This window comes from Solanum dulcamara, chromosome 7, assembly GCF_947179165.1.
Source record: "Solanum dulcamara chromosome 7, daSolDulc1.2, whole genome shotgun sequence".
NCBI classification, from domain to species: domain Eukaryota; kingdom Viridiplantae; phylum Streptophyta; class Magnoliopsida; order Solanales; family Solanaceae; genus Solanum; species Solanum dulcamara.
In genome coordinates this window covers 29,624,465-29,643,334 of record NC_077243.1, presented here as the reverse complement: position 1 = coordinate 29,643,334, position 18,870 = coordinate 29,624,465, and the positions used below count along the sequence as shown (strand labels likewise).

General features: G+C 35.5%; 1 protein-coding gene across 2 annotated transcripts; it reads left to right on the top strand.

Annotated features, from left to right (window-relative positions):
• The first annotated feature begins 275 nt into the window (after window positions 1-275).
• On the top strand, window positions 276-8,797 carry LOC129896325 (uncharacterized). Of its 2 annotated transcripts, XM_055972189.1 has the most exons (11): window positions 276-1,161; window positions 2,241-2,317; window positions 2,450-2,618; window positions 2,764-2,852; window positions 2,943-3,107; window positions 3,299-3,376; window positions 4,828-4,931; window positions 6,117-6,250; window positions 6,361-7,293; window positions 8,292-8,344; window positions 8,452-8,797. In XM_055972189.1, exons 1-8 carry the CDS (start codon window positions 654-656, stop codon window positions 6,220-6,222), a joined length of 1,296 nt encoding a protein of 431 aa, XP_055828164.1. In that variant the 5' UTR covers window positions 276-653; the 3' UTR covers window positions 6,223-6,250; window positions 6,361-7,293; window positions 8,292-8,344; window positions 8,452-8,797. The 2 variants fall into 2 exon arrangements, with proteins under 2 accessions (XP_055828164.1, XP_055828163.1); XM_055972188.1 differs by having other exon boundaries at window positions 277-1,161; window positions 6,117-7,293.
• The last annotated feature ends 10,073 nt before the right edge of the window (window positions 8,798-18,870 follow it).

The following is an 18,870-nucleotide window of genomic DNA, read 5'->3' as shown; positions in this document are numbered from 1 at the left end:
AAATAATTTCGGTTTGATATGGATTAAATGGGTGGGCTTCTAATGAAATTGAAATTTAAAATTGAAGGTGAGTTATTTGATTTTAAGTTTGACACATATTTATTCGTTAAAATTATTGATAAATTTATGTCAAAATATAATGATATGGATATATATTTAGATCGAAAATATCAAATAAAAAATATATTTAAACAAATAATATTTGACCTTTTCCGTATATTATATTTGTATGAGGATTTTTCCAAGGGAGCGTGTGCGCAAGCAATATATGTAACTCTTATTCAAGAAAGAAGGATTACGTTACACGTTAATGTTTAATGCCTCCTCTTCAGATACTTTTCTTTCCGTTCCGTTCCCTAAAACCCCTCTCTTTCTGTATAACTCTTCTGCTAAAAAGCTCTGTTGTTTAGATCCTTTTTTTTTTCTTTCTCTGATATTTTATTCCCCTGTCAGTATTATTATTATTATATCAAGATTTGTCACTCATCTGACTTCTCTTTTCATCTCTTCTTACAATTTTGAACATTTCTTTCTGAGATTCTTGTGTCATACCCTATTCTTCATCTCCAAGAAATACCCCATAAAGCCATTCTTGGATCAAATCATCTGTGTAAGACCGAACCCCCCTTTTTTTTATTTTATATTTTCTTGTGATGGATACTTCTGAGAATGCAAATGTTTCTCCTTCATCTCCCACAAGTTCCAATTTGACGAATTTTGGAGTACAATTCACACCACTGCGGTTCTTCCAATCCCCTGTATCCACTTTGCTAGAGTATTCCGGACTCTTTACGGTCCGACCCTATAACCCAGAAACGGAGCCTCTTGTAGCTGATGATACTGTTATTAACGATTCTGAATCCAGTACCAATGTTGGTGGAGGTAATAGTAGCAGTGGGGAGGTTTCAATTAGGATAATTGGTGCTGGGGAGAACCAAGGGATAGGGGCTGAGGATGAGGATGATGGGGAGGGGGGTTCTGTTGAGGAGAGGGGTTCTGGTGTGGACTCGTCGTCCACGGTTCCTGATGATGATGCTGGTAATGCTAGTAGGGATTCTTCCTACCAAAGATTTGATATACAGCAAGTTGCTAGGTGGATTGAGCAGATTCTTCCATTTTCCCTTCTTCTCTTGTTTGTTTTCATCCGCCAGCATTTGCAAGGTACATTTATCCGCCAGCTTGGGAAATAAGGGCTTATACCTTTGTATGTAGTCTTTCAGCTGGCTTAGGCAAAGTTGTATTTTGATGATGAAGGTGGTAATGTTTGTTTAATGATCTCTACTTATACCCATTTCGGGAAATTGTGCTGCTTTCAGTGTTTTGGGGTTGCTGTGGTTCATAAATAGAAACTTTTAAGTTTTAAGTATAATACAGAAAAATATATTAGCTCATAAATGTACACGTAAATGTCTGGGCCTCTTTATTGTCATTTGTTTGTATATAGGATCGTCATATGAATCCTATTGCAGTCAGTTTACTGATATTAAATCAGGAGCGTTAGAGCTCTCTGCCTTCCCATAGAAATAGAGAGAATGAGGACTGCTGCATAGCTGGTGCCTTCAGAAATATAAGGACTTCAAAAGGACTTTGAGAGTGTAACTTACCCTTTGTCTTTCTCCTTCTGTATGCTTAGTTTTTTTACTAAACCATCCCCCTGAGATGTTTAACGGTATATATTTAGATTGTGCTATCTAACAAGATTTACTAGAGTTGACGGTTGTACTTTCCCCAGACTGATGCATAGAAACCAAACGAATCTTACGAAACTTTTAACAGAAATAGGCATTTTAATGGGGGTGGAAGTTTGAGAAATGCTTAGTATATCGGATAAGAACAAGGTAGATGGGCCACTTGTTGCCTTTGTTACGTGGAGAGTGCATTATGATTGACAATTTAAATTGACTCATGCCTGATATAAGCTTGGTTCTTTTTCTTTTCTTTTCCTTGAGATATCTTTAAGTTAAACACCATCCCCAAGAGAAGAAAAAAGGTGACTATATTAGGTTAACCCAAATTGCGCTGATGCAAATATTTCTAAGTAATTCTTGATTGTCTATTTTCATATGAAGACTTGGGATTGCTTTTTCAATTGGTTTGCAAGTGTTCCTGTCTTATTTCTATCTTTTTCATGAATCATGTAGTCTTCTTCTGTTTTTGGATAAGTAAAAACATGTATATCATGCTAACTTTCATTTATGCCAAGTCACGTTCTTTATTATGTTTCTAATCTCGGAGTGCAGGTTTCTTTGTCACAATTTGGATAACTGCCATCATGTTCAAGTCAAATGACATTCTTCGGAAGCAGACAGCTTTAAAGGTGTAATATACGCTCCATTTGCTGAATTGTAGTTTGTTTTTCTTTCTATTGCAACATTTATTCTCATCTATCCTCAATAGAAAGATTAAGGAGCAGTGAGAATCCTGCCATAATGAATTCTGACTTTTGCAGGGAGAGAGAAAGATAGATGTCCTTGTTGGTTATTTTGTGGTTTTTGTGATTCATGTTATTGGAATCTACTGGTGGTATAACAATGATGACCTTTTCTATCCATTACTTATGGTTCCTCCAAAGGTCATCCCACCTTTCTGGCATGCTATTTTCATCATCCTGGTAAATGGTATGGTTCTTGCGCTGCCTAATACTTCTCCTGTTGTTCATGTATTCTATGCAATATACAGGCTATTCTATCCTTTTTTTGGGAGTATAAAGCTGTTACATTAAAGTCTCAGAAAGAATTGATCCTCATTTATTGTTGTTTCCAGATACCATGGTGCGGCAGGCAGCAATGGCTTTGAAGTTGGTGCTGCTTTTGTATTACAAGAATGGCAGGGGCCACAATTTCCGCAGACAGGTCGAGTATAAAGCAGTTTCTTGTGTGTTTAATTTAGTGATTTTCTCCCATTCGTTTTTGCAAGAAAATTGAATTCTGTTTGTCTTGTAGGGTCAAATGCTGACTCTGGTGGAGTACATGCTGTTGTTATACCGTGCGTTGTTACCAACTCCTGTATGGTATAGATTCTTTCTCAATAAAGAATATGGAAGCCTTTTCTCATCATTGACAACAGGATTGTACTTGACGTTTAAGCTTACCTCACTTGTTGAGAAGGTAAGGTCTTTTTAGAACTAATCATATTCTGCTGAACAAATTTTGTTTTTCCTTTCTTAATGATTCAAGTTTTTCGTGGGAAACCTCCCCCTCCCCTCACTACCTCAATATTCTGTGTTTTCCGAAAATATGTTTTGGCGTTGGTTCCCCCTGCTCTCCCTTGTATTCACAACTCAGTTTGTGTTGTTTAGGTAAAATCATTCTTTACTGCTTTGAAGGCATTGTCAAAAAAGGAAGTCCATTATGGGTCTCATGCCACATCTGAGCAGGTATTATGTCGTTACTGGCTTGCTCTCTTCTTGTTAACACTTATTCTTAGGAGCAATGATATTTACAATAAGGAGGTGTCAGATATTTGAAATCTTTACTTGTGAGAAATGGAACAAATACTACTCATAATCATCCCTTTCTTGGAGAATGACGGGGTTTGTTCGAGGGTTGTTATTCTTTTATTTTTTTCTTTCTTCTGTGGTTTGATAAGAAGTTCTATTGTCATTTCCCTTCAATTTCCCAGGGCTTCAGTAGAGTGCTGGAGCAATTCTATTACAATAATGGTTGACCGGTTTACACTTTTTATCAGTTTTTTCCAAGTGCTTCCAACTTGATAAAATTGAAGTTGTGTTACAAATGCTAAATTCTAAAATCTCTTCTTTGTTTGACGTACACATGCACACAACACATATATGGCTTCTAAACATCTAAGGGAACAATGTGTTGACGAGATTTGTGTTAACAAAGGAGTAATATAAAATTTACTCCACCTGTTCTAGCTTTGCGACACTATTTCCTTATTAGTCCGTTCCAAAAAGAATGACACGTTTCTATACCTAAAAAAATAACTTTACACTTGATGAGAGCTTTTTATATCCACACAAATGTGATGGTATGTCTGGCCACTAGTGTTAAAAGTTCATAACCACACAAATGATGTAGCATGTTTAAGATCACAAGTTTAAAAAGTCTTCATGTTTTCTTTGATTGCGTGCCGATTCAAACTATGTCAGACAAATTGGAATAGAGGGAGTATCCGATGATTATAAAATGGTGCATATTCTTATTTGATTAAATATTTGGCTTTACTGTAAGGAAAGTTAACTGTGAATCTCCAAGTAGATGAAATTGTTTCAACACTGAAATGACCTTTCCATCCCTTGTTCATGCATCCAAACAAGCAGGGCATGCTAAAGCAAAGATGTTGACCTTTTTGTTGTGTAGAGGCCTCACTTTGGTTACGTTAATAGGATCATATTTCTGGATTTGTCTTTGTTACATGTCCAAGTCAAGATTGTGGAGAGTGTGATTTGAGATCTAAAATCATCAAATTTAGAAGTACTTGTTGAGTTAAAGCTAGGAATTCTCTAGAAAATAAGTAGTTTCAGCTAGAAATATTTTAGAAAGCCGTCTTTTAGCTTAATATAAGAAGGTAAATCTTTATGATAACGCTAGATTTTTTTCAAGCTACAAATTTCAGGAATTTTCTCCTTTTCTAGCTATTTCTTGGGTTAATTTGTTTATTGCAATCAGTAGCTCCCTAGAAGTAGTTGGAACCTGGAAGGCTGATTTGTCTGTTTTCCCCAGAGGTAGTGATAAAGTTGGAGTAGTAAGATGTCTTTTTTTTTTTAGAGGGAGCGGGGGGGAATCGCTCCATTATTACATTTTCGTATAGATTTTGATTTTATTTGAAAGCTCTTGTAATCTTAGCTTTTAAATGTGTATACAGGTAAATGCGGCTGGTGATCTGTGTGCTATTTGCCAGGAGAAGATGCATGCACCTATTTTGTTACGTTGCAAACACATCTTCTGTGAAGACTGTGTCTCCGAATGGTAAGTATTTCTGAAGCACTTCTTTCAGGAAACCCCTCTAATTTGATAAATGCATTTCCAAGTGCTTTATATCTACTATTTTTTCTAACATAACAAGAATGAAGTGGCTTTATTTTTAGCTTTGTCAATTATCTTATGTGTCTCACTCCCAATTTTGAAGGGGGTCGCTATTATTTAAGAAATTTAACTTAAATGGAGAAAAGTAGAAAATGTCTGTAGGGATTTATTTTTGGATCATTCCTTCTGCTATTATTATGTACCCGTGCGATGCGCGGATTGTACTAAAGAAAAAATATAAAAACAATTACGTGCGAAACTAAGTAAAAACAATAATTCACAGAAAAAAATAAAAAAGGAAAGAACCTTACAGTTGGCTTGGCAATGACCTATGTGAGATTTTTTACATAGTAAACATGTAGATAACCACTTACACGTTGGATCATTCCTTCTGCTACTGTTATTACAATAAAATTTGGATAGAGAAGTTTGATGCTATAATGCAAATTATTCTAAGAGGAAGCGTGGAAAATCCAAGGTGGGGTTAGCTCTTTCTTTGATTTTGATCTGTTTTTTGTAACTATTGCTATGTTTGCTGACCATGGATAACTTGGCAATGCATTTCTTTTTTGTTTTGTAATTGGCCTAATGGTTTTTGATGTTTGAACTGATGTTTTTTATCTTTCTTGCTGCATACTTTGTGACTTCATTGTTTTTTTTCTCTACTGCAAATTTGTTTTCTTTCCTTCCATCAAAATTTAGGAAACTGAAGGTGTATTTTTCTTTGTGCGGTGGACTTTCATATCAAAATGTATCGTTTTTGTCTTACCTTCTTATCTGGTCCATTAGGCATTGCCAGTGACAGATGTAGTCTGTCATTTGTGCAAACTACATGCATACAAGGAAACCCAGAAAAAAAAGGAGGAGAAACAGAGAGCAGTGTTTATATGCATAATTCTTGAAGTAGAAAGAAACTTATTAAAAAAAGCTGATGCTGTACATGAAGCAGAAACAGATGAACAATTATTGATTTATTGTCTGCCCACTTCATTTATCAGACTTCTTTGCTTTATTTCGTGGTTGCTGCAATACTTCATCTAAATGCAGAGGAAGACCTATATCTATATATTTCCACTGCAAGTTGGTGTCCTGTAATTACTAAAAGGCTTCATTTACCTTTTCTGTCAGGTTTGAAAGAGAAAGAACATGCCCTCTGTGCAGAGCGTTGGTCAGACCGGCTGATCTAAGATCATTTGGTGATGGATCCACTAGCCTTTTCTTCCAGTTATTCTAGACTACATATTAATTATCCTACGCCAAAGGTAAATATCTGTCCACCTGACATTACTGGATTCTGGGGGTTGCCCCGTTAAGGTTTCTGCCAGAATGCAGCATTAAAGTTAAAAAAAAGCTACACTCTTCATTGGCGCAGATTCTTTGAGGAAGAGATACACATCCACTCCCATATCGTACATAATTTTTTTCCCCTACTATGAAGAGATGAGATGTGTTCCCTGTAATACTTTCCTAAAAGAAAAAAAAAATTAGAAACAAAGAAAATGTATGTAGTATCACAATTTCGAGCTTGAATTTTGGTTTCGTCTGTTTTTTTTTTTTTTCAAATGCCAAAAGGCATTATGTCTTGAAATATATAACATATAAAGTTGGTTCTACACAACCTTCAATTTTTACATGAAACTGAATAAATGTGCAAAGAATTTGAGAAATCCAAGTTACACGAAAGCGAGGGTAAAAACATATCCGCATGTGAGTACGAATAAGTTATATAACTTGTCAACAAGTGCTGAAAAAAGACAAGAAACAAATTATGTAAACCATTGAATTAGTAAGACTTACAAGACATAATTATGAATGAGCTTAGTATCAAGCTCCATCAAATTCAAGGATTGATAAGACAGGACTATGGATTGTATGCCAGTAAAACAAGTTGTGAAAGGGCAAAAATAAATGTTATGAATGATCATATTGGTAATTTCATAGAGGAATTTGTTAGGTTGTATGATTTTATTGAGGATTTGAAATCTACTAATCCTAGAACTATTGTAATGTTAGGACATCGAAGAATACAAAGTATTATATATTTGTATTGGAATATTAAAAAGTGGATGGATGGAGGGGTACGTAGAAGGATAATTAATTTTGATGGTGTATTTATAAAGGATGTATGTAAATTTGAATTGTTGTCTTACAATTTCAAGGATGAAAATATCAGATGTACTCTGTAGTATGAGAAGTAGTTGATAAAGAATCTAAAGATATATGGTCTTGATTTATTAGGTGCATCAAACATGATTTGAAGTTGATGCTAATTGATGCTAAAAGATTGAGGTGTCTGATGCAAAAGGTATAACAACATTTAGTAATTAAATTTATTTTTTCAATTTGCTAAAGCACTTGCTATGTAACACTAATATTTGTCCATTGATTTTTGTTTAATACGATTTTCACCTAGTACTTACTAATTTACTGTCAAATGATGAGCATACACGATGTGCCAGACTTATATGGGTGAAGCAAAAGAAGCAATGAAAAGGTGAATATAGGAATAAATCACCATTTGAAGTTTACGTACAAGCAAAATTTGATGAAATGAATCCGTTAGAAAAATGCATTGTGAAAATTTTGTGAAAGTACAAGAAAGAGGCATGATGAGTGACATTATTCAAAAAATATAACAAGTGTGACACAGTTGAAAACAACATGTGTGAGACATTCAATAATTAAATTTTGACAGCTAAATTCAAATCAATCATCACTATACTAAGAAAAATAAAAGTCGATTTCATTCAACCTTTGATTCAAAGAACTAAGTGATAAAGTGGATGACTCAAATGAGAGAGTTTTCCGAAAAATGGTTAATTAATGTGTTACTTATGGCTGTAGAAGTTCATAAAGAGAATGTTGAACATGCAGTCATATATGAAGTGAAATTTAATGTAATATTGACTATGAGATTCATGATTCACCATATAAATATATTGTTAATTATATAGTTATAAATCACGATAACTTAAGGAAATTTCTTGTACACACGAAATTACTACAATGCATTACAAGAATTTGTATGTTGAGTCATTTGTTAATCAATGCTACAAGAAATAGACATACTTGAAAGCCTAAAATAAATTTATTCAACCTATGAAAAATATGACCATTATTGGAATGCCAAGAAAACCAAGCAAAAATAGAAGAAAAGATAATGATGAGCTTATTAAGAAGTAGTTTGAAAACACTAGAGAAAGAAAAATGATTTTTTTTCTATACAACAGTTTTGGACATAACAAGAAAAGTTGTCCAACTGTTGTAACTTGTGCTTTAACCTTTTCAATTTTATTTTGTCAGAAATATTGGAAAACTATGGAACAACCAGCTCAATGAGATAAAAAGCAAGATAGGTACTTTATATATATATATATATATATATACTTACTTTATTGCTAAAACTTTTGACTATGTAAATAAATAATTTCACTACTGAAACTTCAACTATTGAAATTGCTAGGAGAGCTGGCATTACTTCAACAATTTGTACAAGTGCTTAACCGGTTGTAATTGCTAGTGCAGCTGATGTAAGGCCTACCACTACTTCAGCAACTGGTGGAAGGCCTGCAACTGCTTCAACAATTATTGGTGGAAGTGTTATAATCGCTTTTATAAATTCTGAAAGTGCTACTCAATCAATAAGTCAATTAAGTATCCAACAATCAAATATTAGTGTTGCTAGTCTAAAGAGGAAGAGCACTTTAGTTAAAAAAAAGTGGTGCAAATCGTGGACACAAGAGGAAGAAGTTGATTTTGGTGTGTTATTTGGAGAAGGTGACAATGGAATAAATAGGATAAGTTTCAGACATTTATTCTGTAATTGAAATTATTGGTGTTCTTTGTCCGTCTGAAATTGTTGATAGGAAGTTACATAAACATACACTAAAAAGTTCAGTATCTGCCAATATTAATCTTGATTAAAAATTTAATGAACTAAGATGTAAATGTATAGATGCATTTACTCAAAGACATCTACAAAAAGAAAACTCTTCTAACAAGTACTCAATCCACAACAAGCACTCTGTCCACAAGGACTCATTCCACACCAACTACTCAGGCACAAACACTCAGTCTTAATTTTATATTGTTTTGCCTAGCTTAATTTCTCAACTGTTTGGTTAACTTAATTGCTAATTATTTTGGTTCTAGCTTGCCTTTCAATTGTTGTGCTAACTTGTTTTGATAAATAATTTATTTTTATTCATGAATTTGTACGTTGATAACAGTAATTATAAGGCTTAATTTCAAAACTTATATTTTTCAAACTTGACATTCTCATGTCATTACATTTCAACTACACACAAGAACTACAAATTATCATGACATCTTACATACAAAAGATAGAAATCAAATCACAACAATCGCAATATTGATATCAATACTAATGTTGGATCGCCCCTACCTTGTCTTCCGTTATCAACATTTGTTAATGGGTTCTTCATGTAGTATTGTTATCGACATGTTAGATCAACTAGATCAGTCCATTGAAAAAATTCACATCCATAACTATTTTCATATTTTTAGCAGCTCCAAAATATTCTTTCAAAAATTAATTAGTTTCCTTCACATCTTAAATTCAACATGAAGTCCGCAATAGGAAAAAAAAAGTTGTGATGAAAAAGAAGAAATTTAAACGAGCCAAAAATTTGAATGAATTTGAATGAGTACGAAGAACAAGAGAAACCGTTATTAGATTTTTAGAAGAAGAAATCCAAAGAGAAAAAATTGAATGAGAGACAAGGAAAAGCTCAATTTTGATCAATAATAGTGTTGAAAGATTTGAAAAAAATAATGATTGAATAAAGGCCCAAAGTGATTGTTATTAGCTTTTCAGAAGGCCCGCGCTCCTAAAGTGAGTGTATCACACACTTTGGCTACTTATGCCACATAGGATGCCAAATTTGTCACAACCCGAATTCGGGCTTGATAGCACTCATCTCAATCTATCTAAATGATTCAGTCTAAAATCCAATATAAAGTAAATGCGGAAGTAAATGAAATAAACAAGGTTCAACTTAATCAAAAACAGGTAAAAAATCTCAAAAATTTTTCAAGACTGGTTATCACATGTACAAGCCAATAATGAAATGCGGAATGTGTAAGAAATATAGTCATAATGCCTCTATCTCTAAAATAAGACTAAAACATAAAGGAAAAGAGTAAGACGCGTCCACTCGATGGATACAACAACTACCTCAACACTCGATCTAGTAGCCTCAAAATAAGCTAGGAAAGCTAGAAAATCAAGCAGGTCCGAGCTCACAATCTACACAAGTGTAGGAGCAAGTAGTGAGTACCAAACAACATGGTACTCAACAAGCGGACAACTAAAACTAAGCAGGCTAAATAGATACAAGTATTCCTATCATCCCAACCGAATCTGCTCAACTACAACCTGTATAAAGACCAACCCAACTCTATAATTTGTACAGTAATAATACATAGTCCACAAATACTCAGCAATAATATCAACACTTGAATCACATCAAGTCAAGTTTAGCAATCAAGGAGCAATAAGAGGTAAACACAATTCACAAATATCAGAAAGGTGTGATATAGTGCAATGAAATGATGCGTGTCTATCCTATCGGTACACATCCACTAAATCACAGTCCGAAACCCATGGGGGGATATTTTTCTCCATTTAATCTGCGATGGAGCAGGTTTCATAATACCTACCACGGACCGTGTTGCCCGACCCCTTTGTTTCATATCATTTCCAATCTTAGCACATTATAACAAAACTAATGTAGTCAATTCATGTTCATATAATTCACGATAATAACATGATTTCAACAATAATTTTCACATCTCATTTCAATATAGTCATTTCACATGTCCAAGCTAAGTCAATAATCTCATCACATTGATCACACCAATACATGTCATTAGATTGTCATTTTATTCCCCTCTTTTTCATGTTTAACATCAATTATACAATCAAATAACCCAGTCTAGTTCCCATTATTCCCCAAGACACACAAAAATGAAATACTAGTATTTACAAGTTTAAACGAAGGTTTAGAAGTTCACTTGCCTTAAATTCAACCACAACTACTTTTAAACTTTAGCCTTGCCCTTATGTCGATGCTCCAAATCGATAACATCTAATTAAATATGAATTCCTAATAAGAATACGAGTTCAATGACATCTAAATCATTACTTTTGAAAACCAGGTCAAAATTGACCCAAAAATCTAATTCCAGAAATGAAGGGTATATCTGAAAAGAGATGAAAACATTCTTTACAACAAAAGGAATGTATTAGCGAAAACTATTTCGAATTCGGAGTTAAAATCAGTCCGAAATCATCAATTTTAAAAACAATCCAAGAGTTCTTGAAAAATCCCAAAATTAAAGGTTCAAAATCATGAATTACAGGCCAAAATCAGTGTATAATCAATTAATAATGGAAGATATATGTTAAAAATACTTACCCACAAGATTTTCCACGAAAATCTCTTTGAAATCATCCTCTCCCGAACTCTCAAGGTCCAAAAATGGAGGAAATGGTTCTATTCCCGAACTTGGGGAAATGTCTACTATTTCAGGTCAATTTTTCCTTCGCGAATGTGGACCACTAACTCCACAAATGCAGAGGAAAAACCTTGGACCCTCAGTGAAAGCGACATAAGTTCCGCGAACGCGAAGAAGAAACGTCAACTACTTTGCGAACGCGACCTAGAGACCTCGAATGCAAAAAGAAAGCAACAAAAGCTCCGCTAACGTGTCCTAGGGCCCGCAAAAGCGAAGAAGGGAGTTACAAACACCAGATATCAGCAAACACCCTAAAGCTCAAATTCACGGACTGAACCCTCGGGATTCGTTTGAAACCCCATGCACATAAACCTTATATGCTACCCTACTAAATTTGACGTTTCGGACTCAATGGAACCGTCGAAATTTGAATTTGAGGTTTTCTTCATCCGAAAGCCATTTAGTCACAACTAAACTAGCTTTAAGCCTCAAAAATACCAAATCGAGCTCTGAACCTCTAAAAAATTCATCCAAGACCACTCCTACAAATTAAATCATCTCTCAAATCCAACAAAGTCCTCAAAATTTCATTCCGAGCATCAAAACTCCAAAAGTTGACTAAAGTCAACTCTATGATGAAATATTCAAGAATTTCCAAATTGGTACCAAATATCACTTTTGAACAACGTAAGCCTCTAAAATTCAAAAACCTCTAAAACCCAAAACTGTTCAATGAATTTCCAAAACCAACACCAAACACTGATAAAAAATGACTCTGGGCAACTATCGGGAGGGTTAAACTTGTTATTTTGCCAAAAATACCCAAAAATGACCTTCAAGGTAATGACATCATCCACTACTAAAAATTATGTTCATACTCAAACATGAAATAAAAAAACCCTAAAGCCTCAAAAAGTTGTGGATATTGGGCACGCATATCGAAATCTACCTCTCAGGTAGCCTCTCTTGCTGAACGATGCATCCACTAGACCTTCATTGAAACTATCTCCTTGTTCTTAAGCTTACGGACTTGCCTATCCAAAATAGCTATGGGCTTCTCCTCAAATGTTAAATTTGGACCCAATTCTACAAAATCAAGGGAGATCACAATGGACTCATCTGGAACATACTTCTGGAGCATGGAGACATGAAATACAGGATGTGTAGCTGAAAAGCTAGGCGGCAAGGCCAATCTATAAGCCACCTCTCCCACTTGCCCCAAAATCTCAAATGGGCCAATGAACCGAGGGCTGAGCTTTCCCTTCTTCCCGAACTACATCACGCCTTTCATGGGCGACACTCAAAGCCAAACATGATCACCCTCCATGAACTCTAAGTTTTAAACTCTTTGATCTGCGTATCTCTTCCGCCTACTCAGGGCGGTCAAGAGCCTACCTTGAATCATACGAACCTGCTCTATGGCATCTTTAAGAAAATCCATGTCTACAGAGTCCATCTCAACTGAATCAAACCACCCAATAGGAGATCAACACAAGGAAGTCCAGGTGTGTCTTGACCCAAATTCGGGTGTGATGACACTTGTCCAATTCTACAAGAACAAGTCAGCCTAAACCAAATAAACTACAAATTAATGCGGAAATAATTTAAATAGGATAGATATACAAGAGCCGAAGAATTTATCAACTCTTATAACCCCCAAAGAATGATTATCACATGTACAAATCTCTAAATAAAACTGGATATGAAACATAAGTATAAGTCTCAATGTATTTATTTCTAAAATAGAACAAAGCATAGTAAAAGGGGAGAGATCGCTAGCATCGATCAGCTACCTCTCAAGCCTTCCCAAAGCCTCGGATAAGGAAAAGGAATAAAAATTTATTGTTCAGGTCAGAACTTATAGAAGTGTAGATAGAAAGAGGTGAGTACCAAACAAAATAGTACTCAGTAAGCCAACTAACAAAATAAGGTGAATCTAATAGATCGCTAGAATAACTTTTATCCTAACAGAACCTCCTTAACTACAAATCTGTAAAAAAGTCAGCCCAATATAGAATACACAGTTTATATGGCACATAGATCAATTACAACTTATCAGTATCACCAAATAGATCACATCAAGATCAAGTATGTCAATCACAGAGGCATCAAGTGGTATATACACAACTTCACAATGACATATAAGATTTAATGAAATGCAAAGGCGATGTCAAGTAAGGTGATGCATGTCTGTCCAAATGATACGCATCTGCTATAACTTAGATCAGAACCCATGAGGGACACATAAGGTCCATGTATTCACCGAAACTATTTTCCATTGGCATAATCATCAATTGTTGGAACCATTTTCTATCAATATCACCAGATCTATTTTTCATTGGCATAATCATCACTCACCAGAACCATTTTCCATCGGCATAATCATCACTCGGTGAAACCATTTTTCATCGGTATAATAATCAATTGGGTCTAATCACAGTATTTCAGAACCAATTCAAATAAGCATGTTCACACAAATAATGAGTATGATAGTATCCACAACTACAACACAATTCATATCAAGACAATTCACGTCACACTATCAATAGTACATCAATATCAACATTCACATCATTATAAGTCATCAAAGTCTCTATTTCATTTCTCCTTTATCACATAATTAGGATTAATCGATGAGTAAGTACTTTAACTTAATTCCCACTATTAATAATGAGCAAATGACAATTTGATTAAATTCACAATCATAGTAGGGCTATCATAGCATTTCATCAAATTCACATCAATTTCAAGTCAAGAAGTTCACATTTTTTTATCATAATCATAGCATTGCTTTTTTATTAAATCGGTTATTTCATTAAAGATAATTCACATGATTAAGTCCCATTCCTCATTCCCATTACTCCCAACACACTACCGAAAAAAAATTCGAGAGTTATACAAGATTTACGGAGGTTTAGAAATTCGCTTGCCTTAATCAACACTCAATTAATCACACACTTGAGCCTTTTCTTTCCAAATAGTGTCTAAATCACACAATCTAATCAAACAATGATTCATAATAAAATTCCGGAACTAACAGCACCAAAAACACAAACTTCAGGAAAATGAGTTAAATATCTCAAAAATTTGATTTCGAAAACGAGACTTAAATCTAGATTTTTTTTAATGAAAATGTCCCTTAAAGAATTTGAAACTCATTGGCGAATTCCATTTCGAAAATGGAGTCCAAAATATTCATTATTCATCATTTTATTAAAAACTCAAGTTCTTGAACAAAACCCCCATTTCTTGAAATAAAAAATACTGATTTGAGGTTAAAATCAAGATATAATCACTAGAAAATGAAGATTATAGGTTAAATTAACTTACCCAATAGTTTCCACATAAATTTCCCTTTGAAATTGCCTTCCCTCTAAGCTTCCAGAGACCAAAAAAAGGTGAAAATAGGCTAATTCCCATCTTTTGGGATAAATACTATTCAGGGAAAAATTAGCCTTTGTGATCGCGATGATCAACACCACACGATCACGATGTCTGAGAAAGTAATTGCGATGCGATCACGACTCACTTAGAAACAAAGCTACTCAATCACGAAAGGCATTCCGCGATCGCTATAAATAATAAGTAAGGCAACATATATCAGTAAACCAGCAATATTACACAAGCTAGGAAACATGGAAAACAGAATGTACCACTAATAAGTTAGGTGACAAGGTCAATATGTAAGCTATCTCTGCGACTCGCCCTAAAATCTCAAATGGATAATGAATTGATGGCTAAGCTGTCCTTTCTTTCCAAACCGCATCTCAACCTTCATAGGCGACACTCAGAGCGAATCATGATCACCCTCCATGAACTCTAAAGGTTGAACTCTCTGATCTACATAACTCTTCTGCCTACTCTAGGCTGTCAAATATCTACCTTGAATCATACGAACCTGCTCCATGGCATCTCTAAGCAAGTATGTGTCTAAGGAGTTCATCTCAGTTGAGTCAAATAAAATAATAAAAGATCTACATCACCTATCATACAATGCCTTGAATGGGGCCATCTAAATACTGGAGTGATAACAGTTGTTTTAGGTAAACTCTGCTAAAGGAAAATACTGATCCCACCTAGCACCAAAATTAATAACATAGGCTCGAAGCATGTCCTCCAACACCTGAATCATCCGCTACGATTGGTCATCAGTCTGTAGATGCAAAACTGTGCTCATATCAAGCCTAGTACCCAAACCATGCTGTAATTCCCTCAAAAAATATGAAGTAAATAGTGAATCCAATTAGAGACAATAGATAAAGCACCTATGAAGTCGAAAGATCTGGCTGATGTACAACTGGGCTAGCTTCTCCGCCATATACTTCACCTGAGCTAGAATGAAATGGGCAGATTTAGTCAGTCTAGCAACAACTAACCGAATGGAATTATAACCAACCATGGTGGTAGGTAAACCCATAATAAAGTCCATGGTGATCCGCTCTCATTTCCATGTAGGAGTGGGCATCCTCTAGATCACACCTCTAGGCCATTGGTGCTCACACTAGAACTGATTATAGGTCAAATACTTGGACACAAACTCTGCGATGTCCCTCTTCATCCCACACTACCAATAGTACTGGCTCAGATTATGGTACATCTTTGCCGTACCCGGGTGAATAGAGTATCAAGAATAGTGAGCCTCCTCTAGAATCAATCTAATCAAGTCACCCATCTTGGTCACACAAATTCTATCCCCGATCCTCAAAACACCATCGGTGTCAAGTCTAGCCTCCTTGGATTTACTCCTCATCACTCTGTCTCGAATGAGACATAACTTCTCATCATCAAACTGTAGCTCTTGAATCTTCTCAACTAAGAAAGAAAGAGCCTCAATGAAAGAAATTAAGCGCTTACTCTTCTCAAGAACCTGCAGACGGATGAAGCTGTTGGCTAAGCTCTTAACATCCCTAGCCAAGGGCCTCCTATCAACACTAACCACAACGAGACTCCCCATACTATAAGACTTCTTACACAAGGCATCGACCACTATATTAGACTTCCCTGAATGGTACAAGATAGTCATGTCATAATCTTTCAGCAACTCAAACCATCTATGGTGCCGCAAGTTTAGATCCTGTTGACTGATAATATGTTGAAGACTCCTATGATCGGTGAATACCTCACAACGAATGCCATACAAGTAATGACACTATAACTTCAACATAAAAACTACTGCAGCTAACTCTAAATTGTGAGTAGGGTAATTCTTTTATGAGCCTTCAACTGTCTAGAAGCACAGAAAATGACCTTCCCTGTTTGCATCAACACCTTACCTAAACCAATTCTTGAAGCATCATAATATACATGAAGTCCACACCCTCCTCGGGTAGAGTTAAAATAGGAGCTGATGTTAATAAAGTCTTGAGCTTTTGAAAGCTCGCCTCACACTCATTGTACCAATAAAAATCTACTACCTTCTAAGTTAGTCTAGTCAAAGGAGTCGCAAAAGTGGAGAATCCCTGCACGAACCATATGTATTATCTAGCCAATCCCATAAAACTCCAAATCTCGGTAGGGGAAGTAGGCCTCGTCCAGCCTCTAATTGCCTCAATCTTAGCCGGATCCACTTTAATACCCTTCTTGGACACCACGTGTCCTAGAAATGCCACAGAATCGAGCCAACATTCACACTTGGACTACTTTGCATAAAATTTCTGCTCTCTCAATTTCTAAAGAACTGACCTTAAATGACAAACATGATCCTCCTCGGTCTTAGAATACACCAAGATATCATTAATGAAAATAATCACAAAAGAGTCTAAATATGGGTGAAACACCCTGTTTATCAACTTCATGAATGCTACTGGGGTGTTAGTCAGTCCAAATGACATAACGAAGCACTCATAATAGCCATAGCGGGTCCGAAAATCTATCTTAGGAATATCTGATGCCCTAATCTTCAATTGATGATAGCCAAACCTCAAATTGATCTTAGATATCAAAGATGCTCCCTGAAGTTGATCAAACAAATTATCGATACGGGAAAAGGATACTTGTTCTTGAAAGTCACCTTGTTCAACTGTATATAATCAATACACATCCTCATGGACCCATTTTTCTTCTTCACAAATAAGACCGATGCACCCCAAGGTGACACACCAGGGAGAATAAACCCTTTATTCAACAAGTCCTACAATTATTCCTTCAACTCTTCCAGTTCCATGTAATATGGTGGAATAGAAATGGTCTTAGTGCCTAGCTATAAATTACTAGCAAAGTCAATGTCCCTATTCAGAGGAACACCAGGAAGATCAGTAGGAAATACATCAGCAAACTCTTTAACCACTAGAATAATCTCCATAGGAGGTGACTCAATGCTAGTATCCCAAATCAATGCCAAATAAGACATACACCCTTTATCAGCCAACCTCTAAGAACGTATTAAGAGATGGACTTACTAGGGTAAGACCACTAGTGCTCTTTCACTCGATTCTTGGGAAACTAGTTGTCGCTAAGGTAATAGTCTTAGCATAACAATCAAGAATTGCATGATAGGGAGAAATCCAATCCATACCTAATATAACATCAAAATCTACCATCCCTAGAATAATCATGCCTACCTAAATGTCATACCTAACCAACAAAACAAGACGGGATTGATATACTCAATCCACCATTAAGGGCTCACCCACAGGTGTGGAGACATGAACAAGCACAAGCATACGATCATATGTCAAATAAAATCCAATACAAAATAGGCAGACACATGGGAAAATGTAGATCCTGGATAAAATAACATACATGTAGGTCAATGGAAAACTATGACGATACCTGTGATAACTACATCAGAAGCCTCGGCCTCAAGTATCTTCGAAAAGGCATAGCTTGAATGTCATGCCCCGGGAGGGTACCCTAGACGTGGCCGACACTCAAAAGCCATTCTAGCCTTTAAGCGAACTACTTGGTTCAGTCACACATTCATTCAATCACATTCTATCGGTGGAAGACTCTATTATAGGACTATTATCTATAATCTAGGGCCAAAGGCCAAACAACTATCAAATCAATAATCAACTAGAATAAAACTAGTCAAAACGAACAAATCAACATTTCCACACTCTAGTCTATGAAGCCTCTATCAATAATCCAGGAAGTGCCAATAACAAGTCCATGGCTACCAACAATCAAAATAAAGGAAATAGAACAAAGCTATAAAGATAATCTCGGTATCCTTCGAAAACTGGGAGGACTCACCAACTAGCTGGAATGGAGGAGATCTTCAATGGTACGCCGGTTGATGATCTCTAGTACCTGTCTCTATATCATGAAACGATGCAGGTCAAATGGCGTCAGTACATGGAATATACGAGTATGTAAAATGGCCGAATAAAACAAACATCAAGGAAGAATCAAATCAACTCGGAATCTCAACTTAAGAGAAAGAACAACTTAACCAAGTGTC

Excerpts from the sequence above, each read along its gene's own strand:
- LOC129896325 (XM_055972189.1), top strand. The coding sequence starts at position 654 with ATGGATACTTCTGAGAATGCAAATGTTTCTCCTTCATCTCCCACAAGT. Across the intron at positions 2,318-2,449 it reads GGAAGCAGACAGCTTTAAAG|GGAGAGAGAAAGATAGATGT; the intron begins GTGTAATATACG and ends TGACTTTTGCAG. Across the intron at positions 3,377-4,827 it reads CTCATGCCACATCTGAGCAG|GTAAATGCGGCTGGTGATCT; the intron begins GTATTATGTCGT and ends ATGTGTATACAG.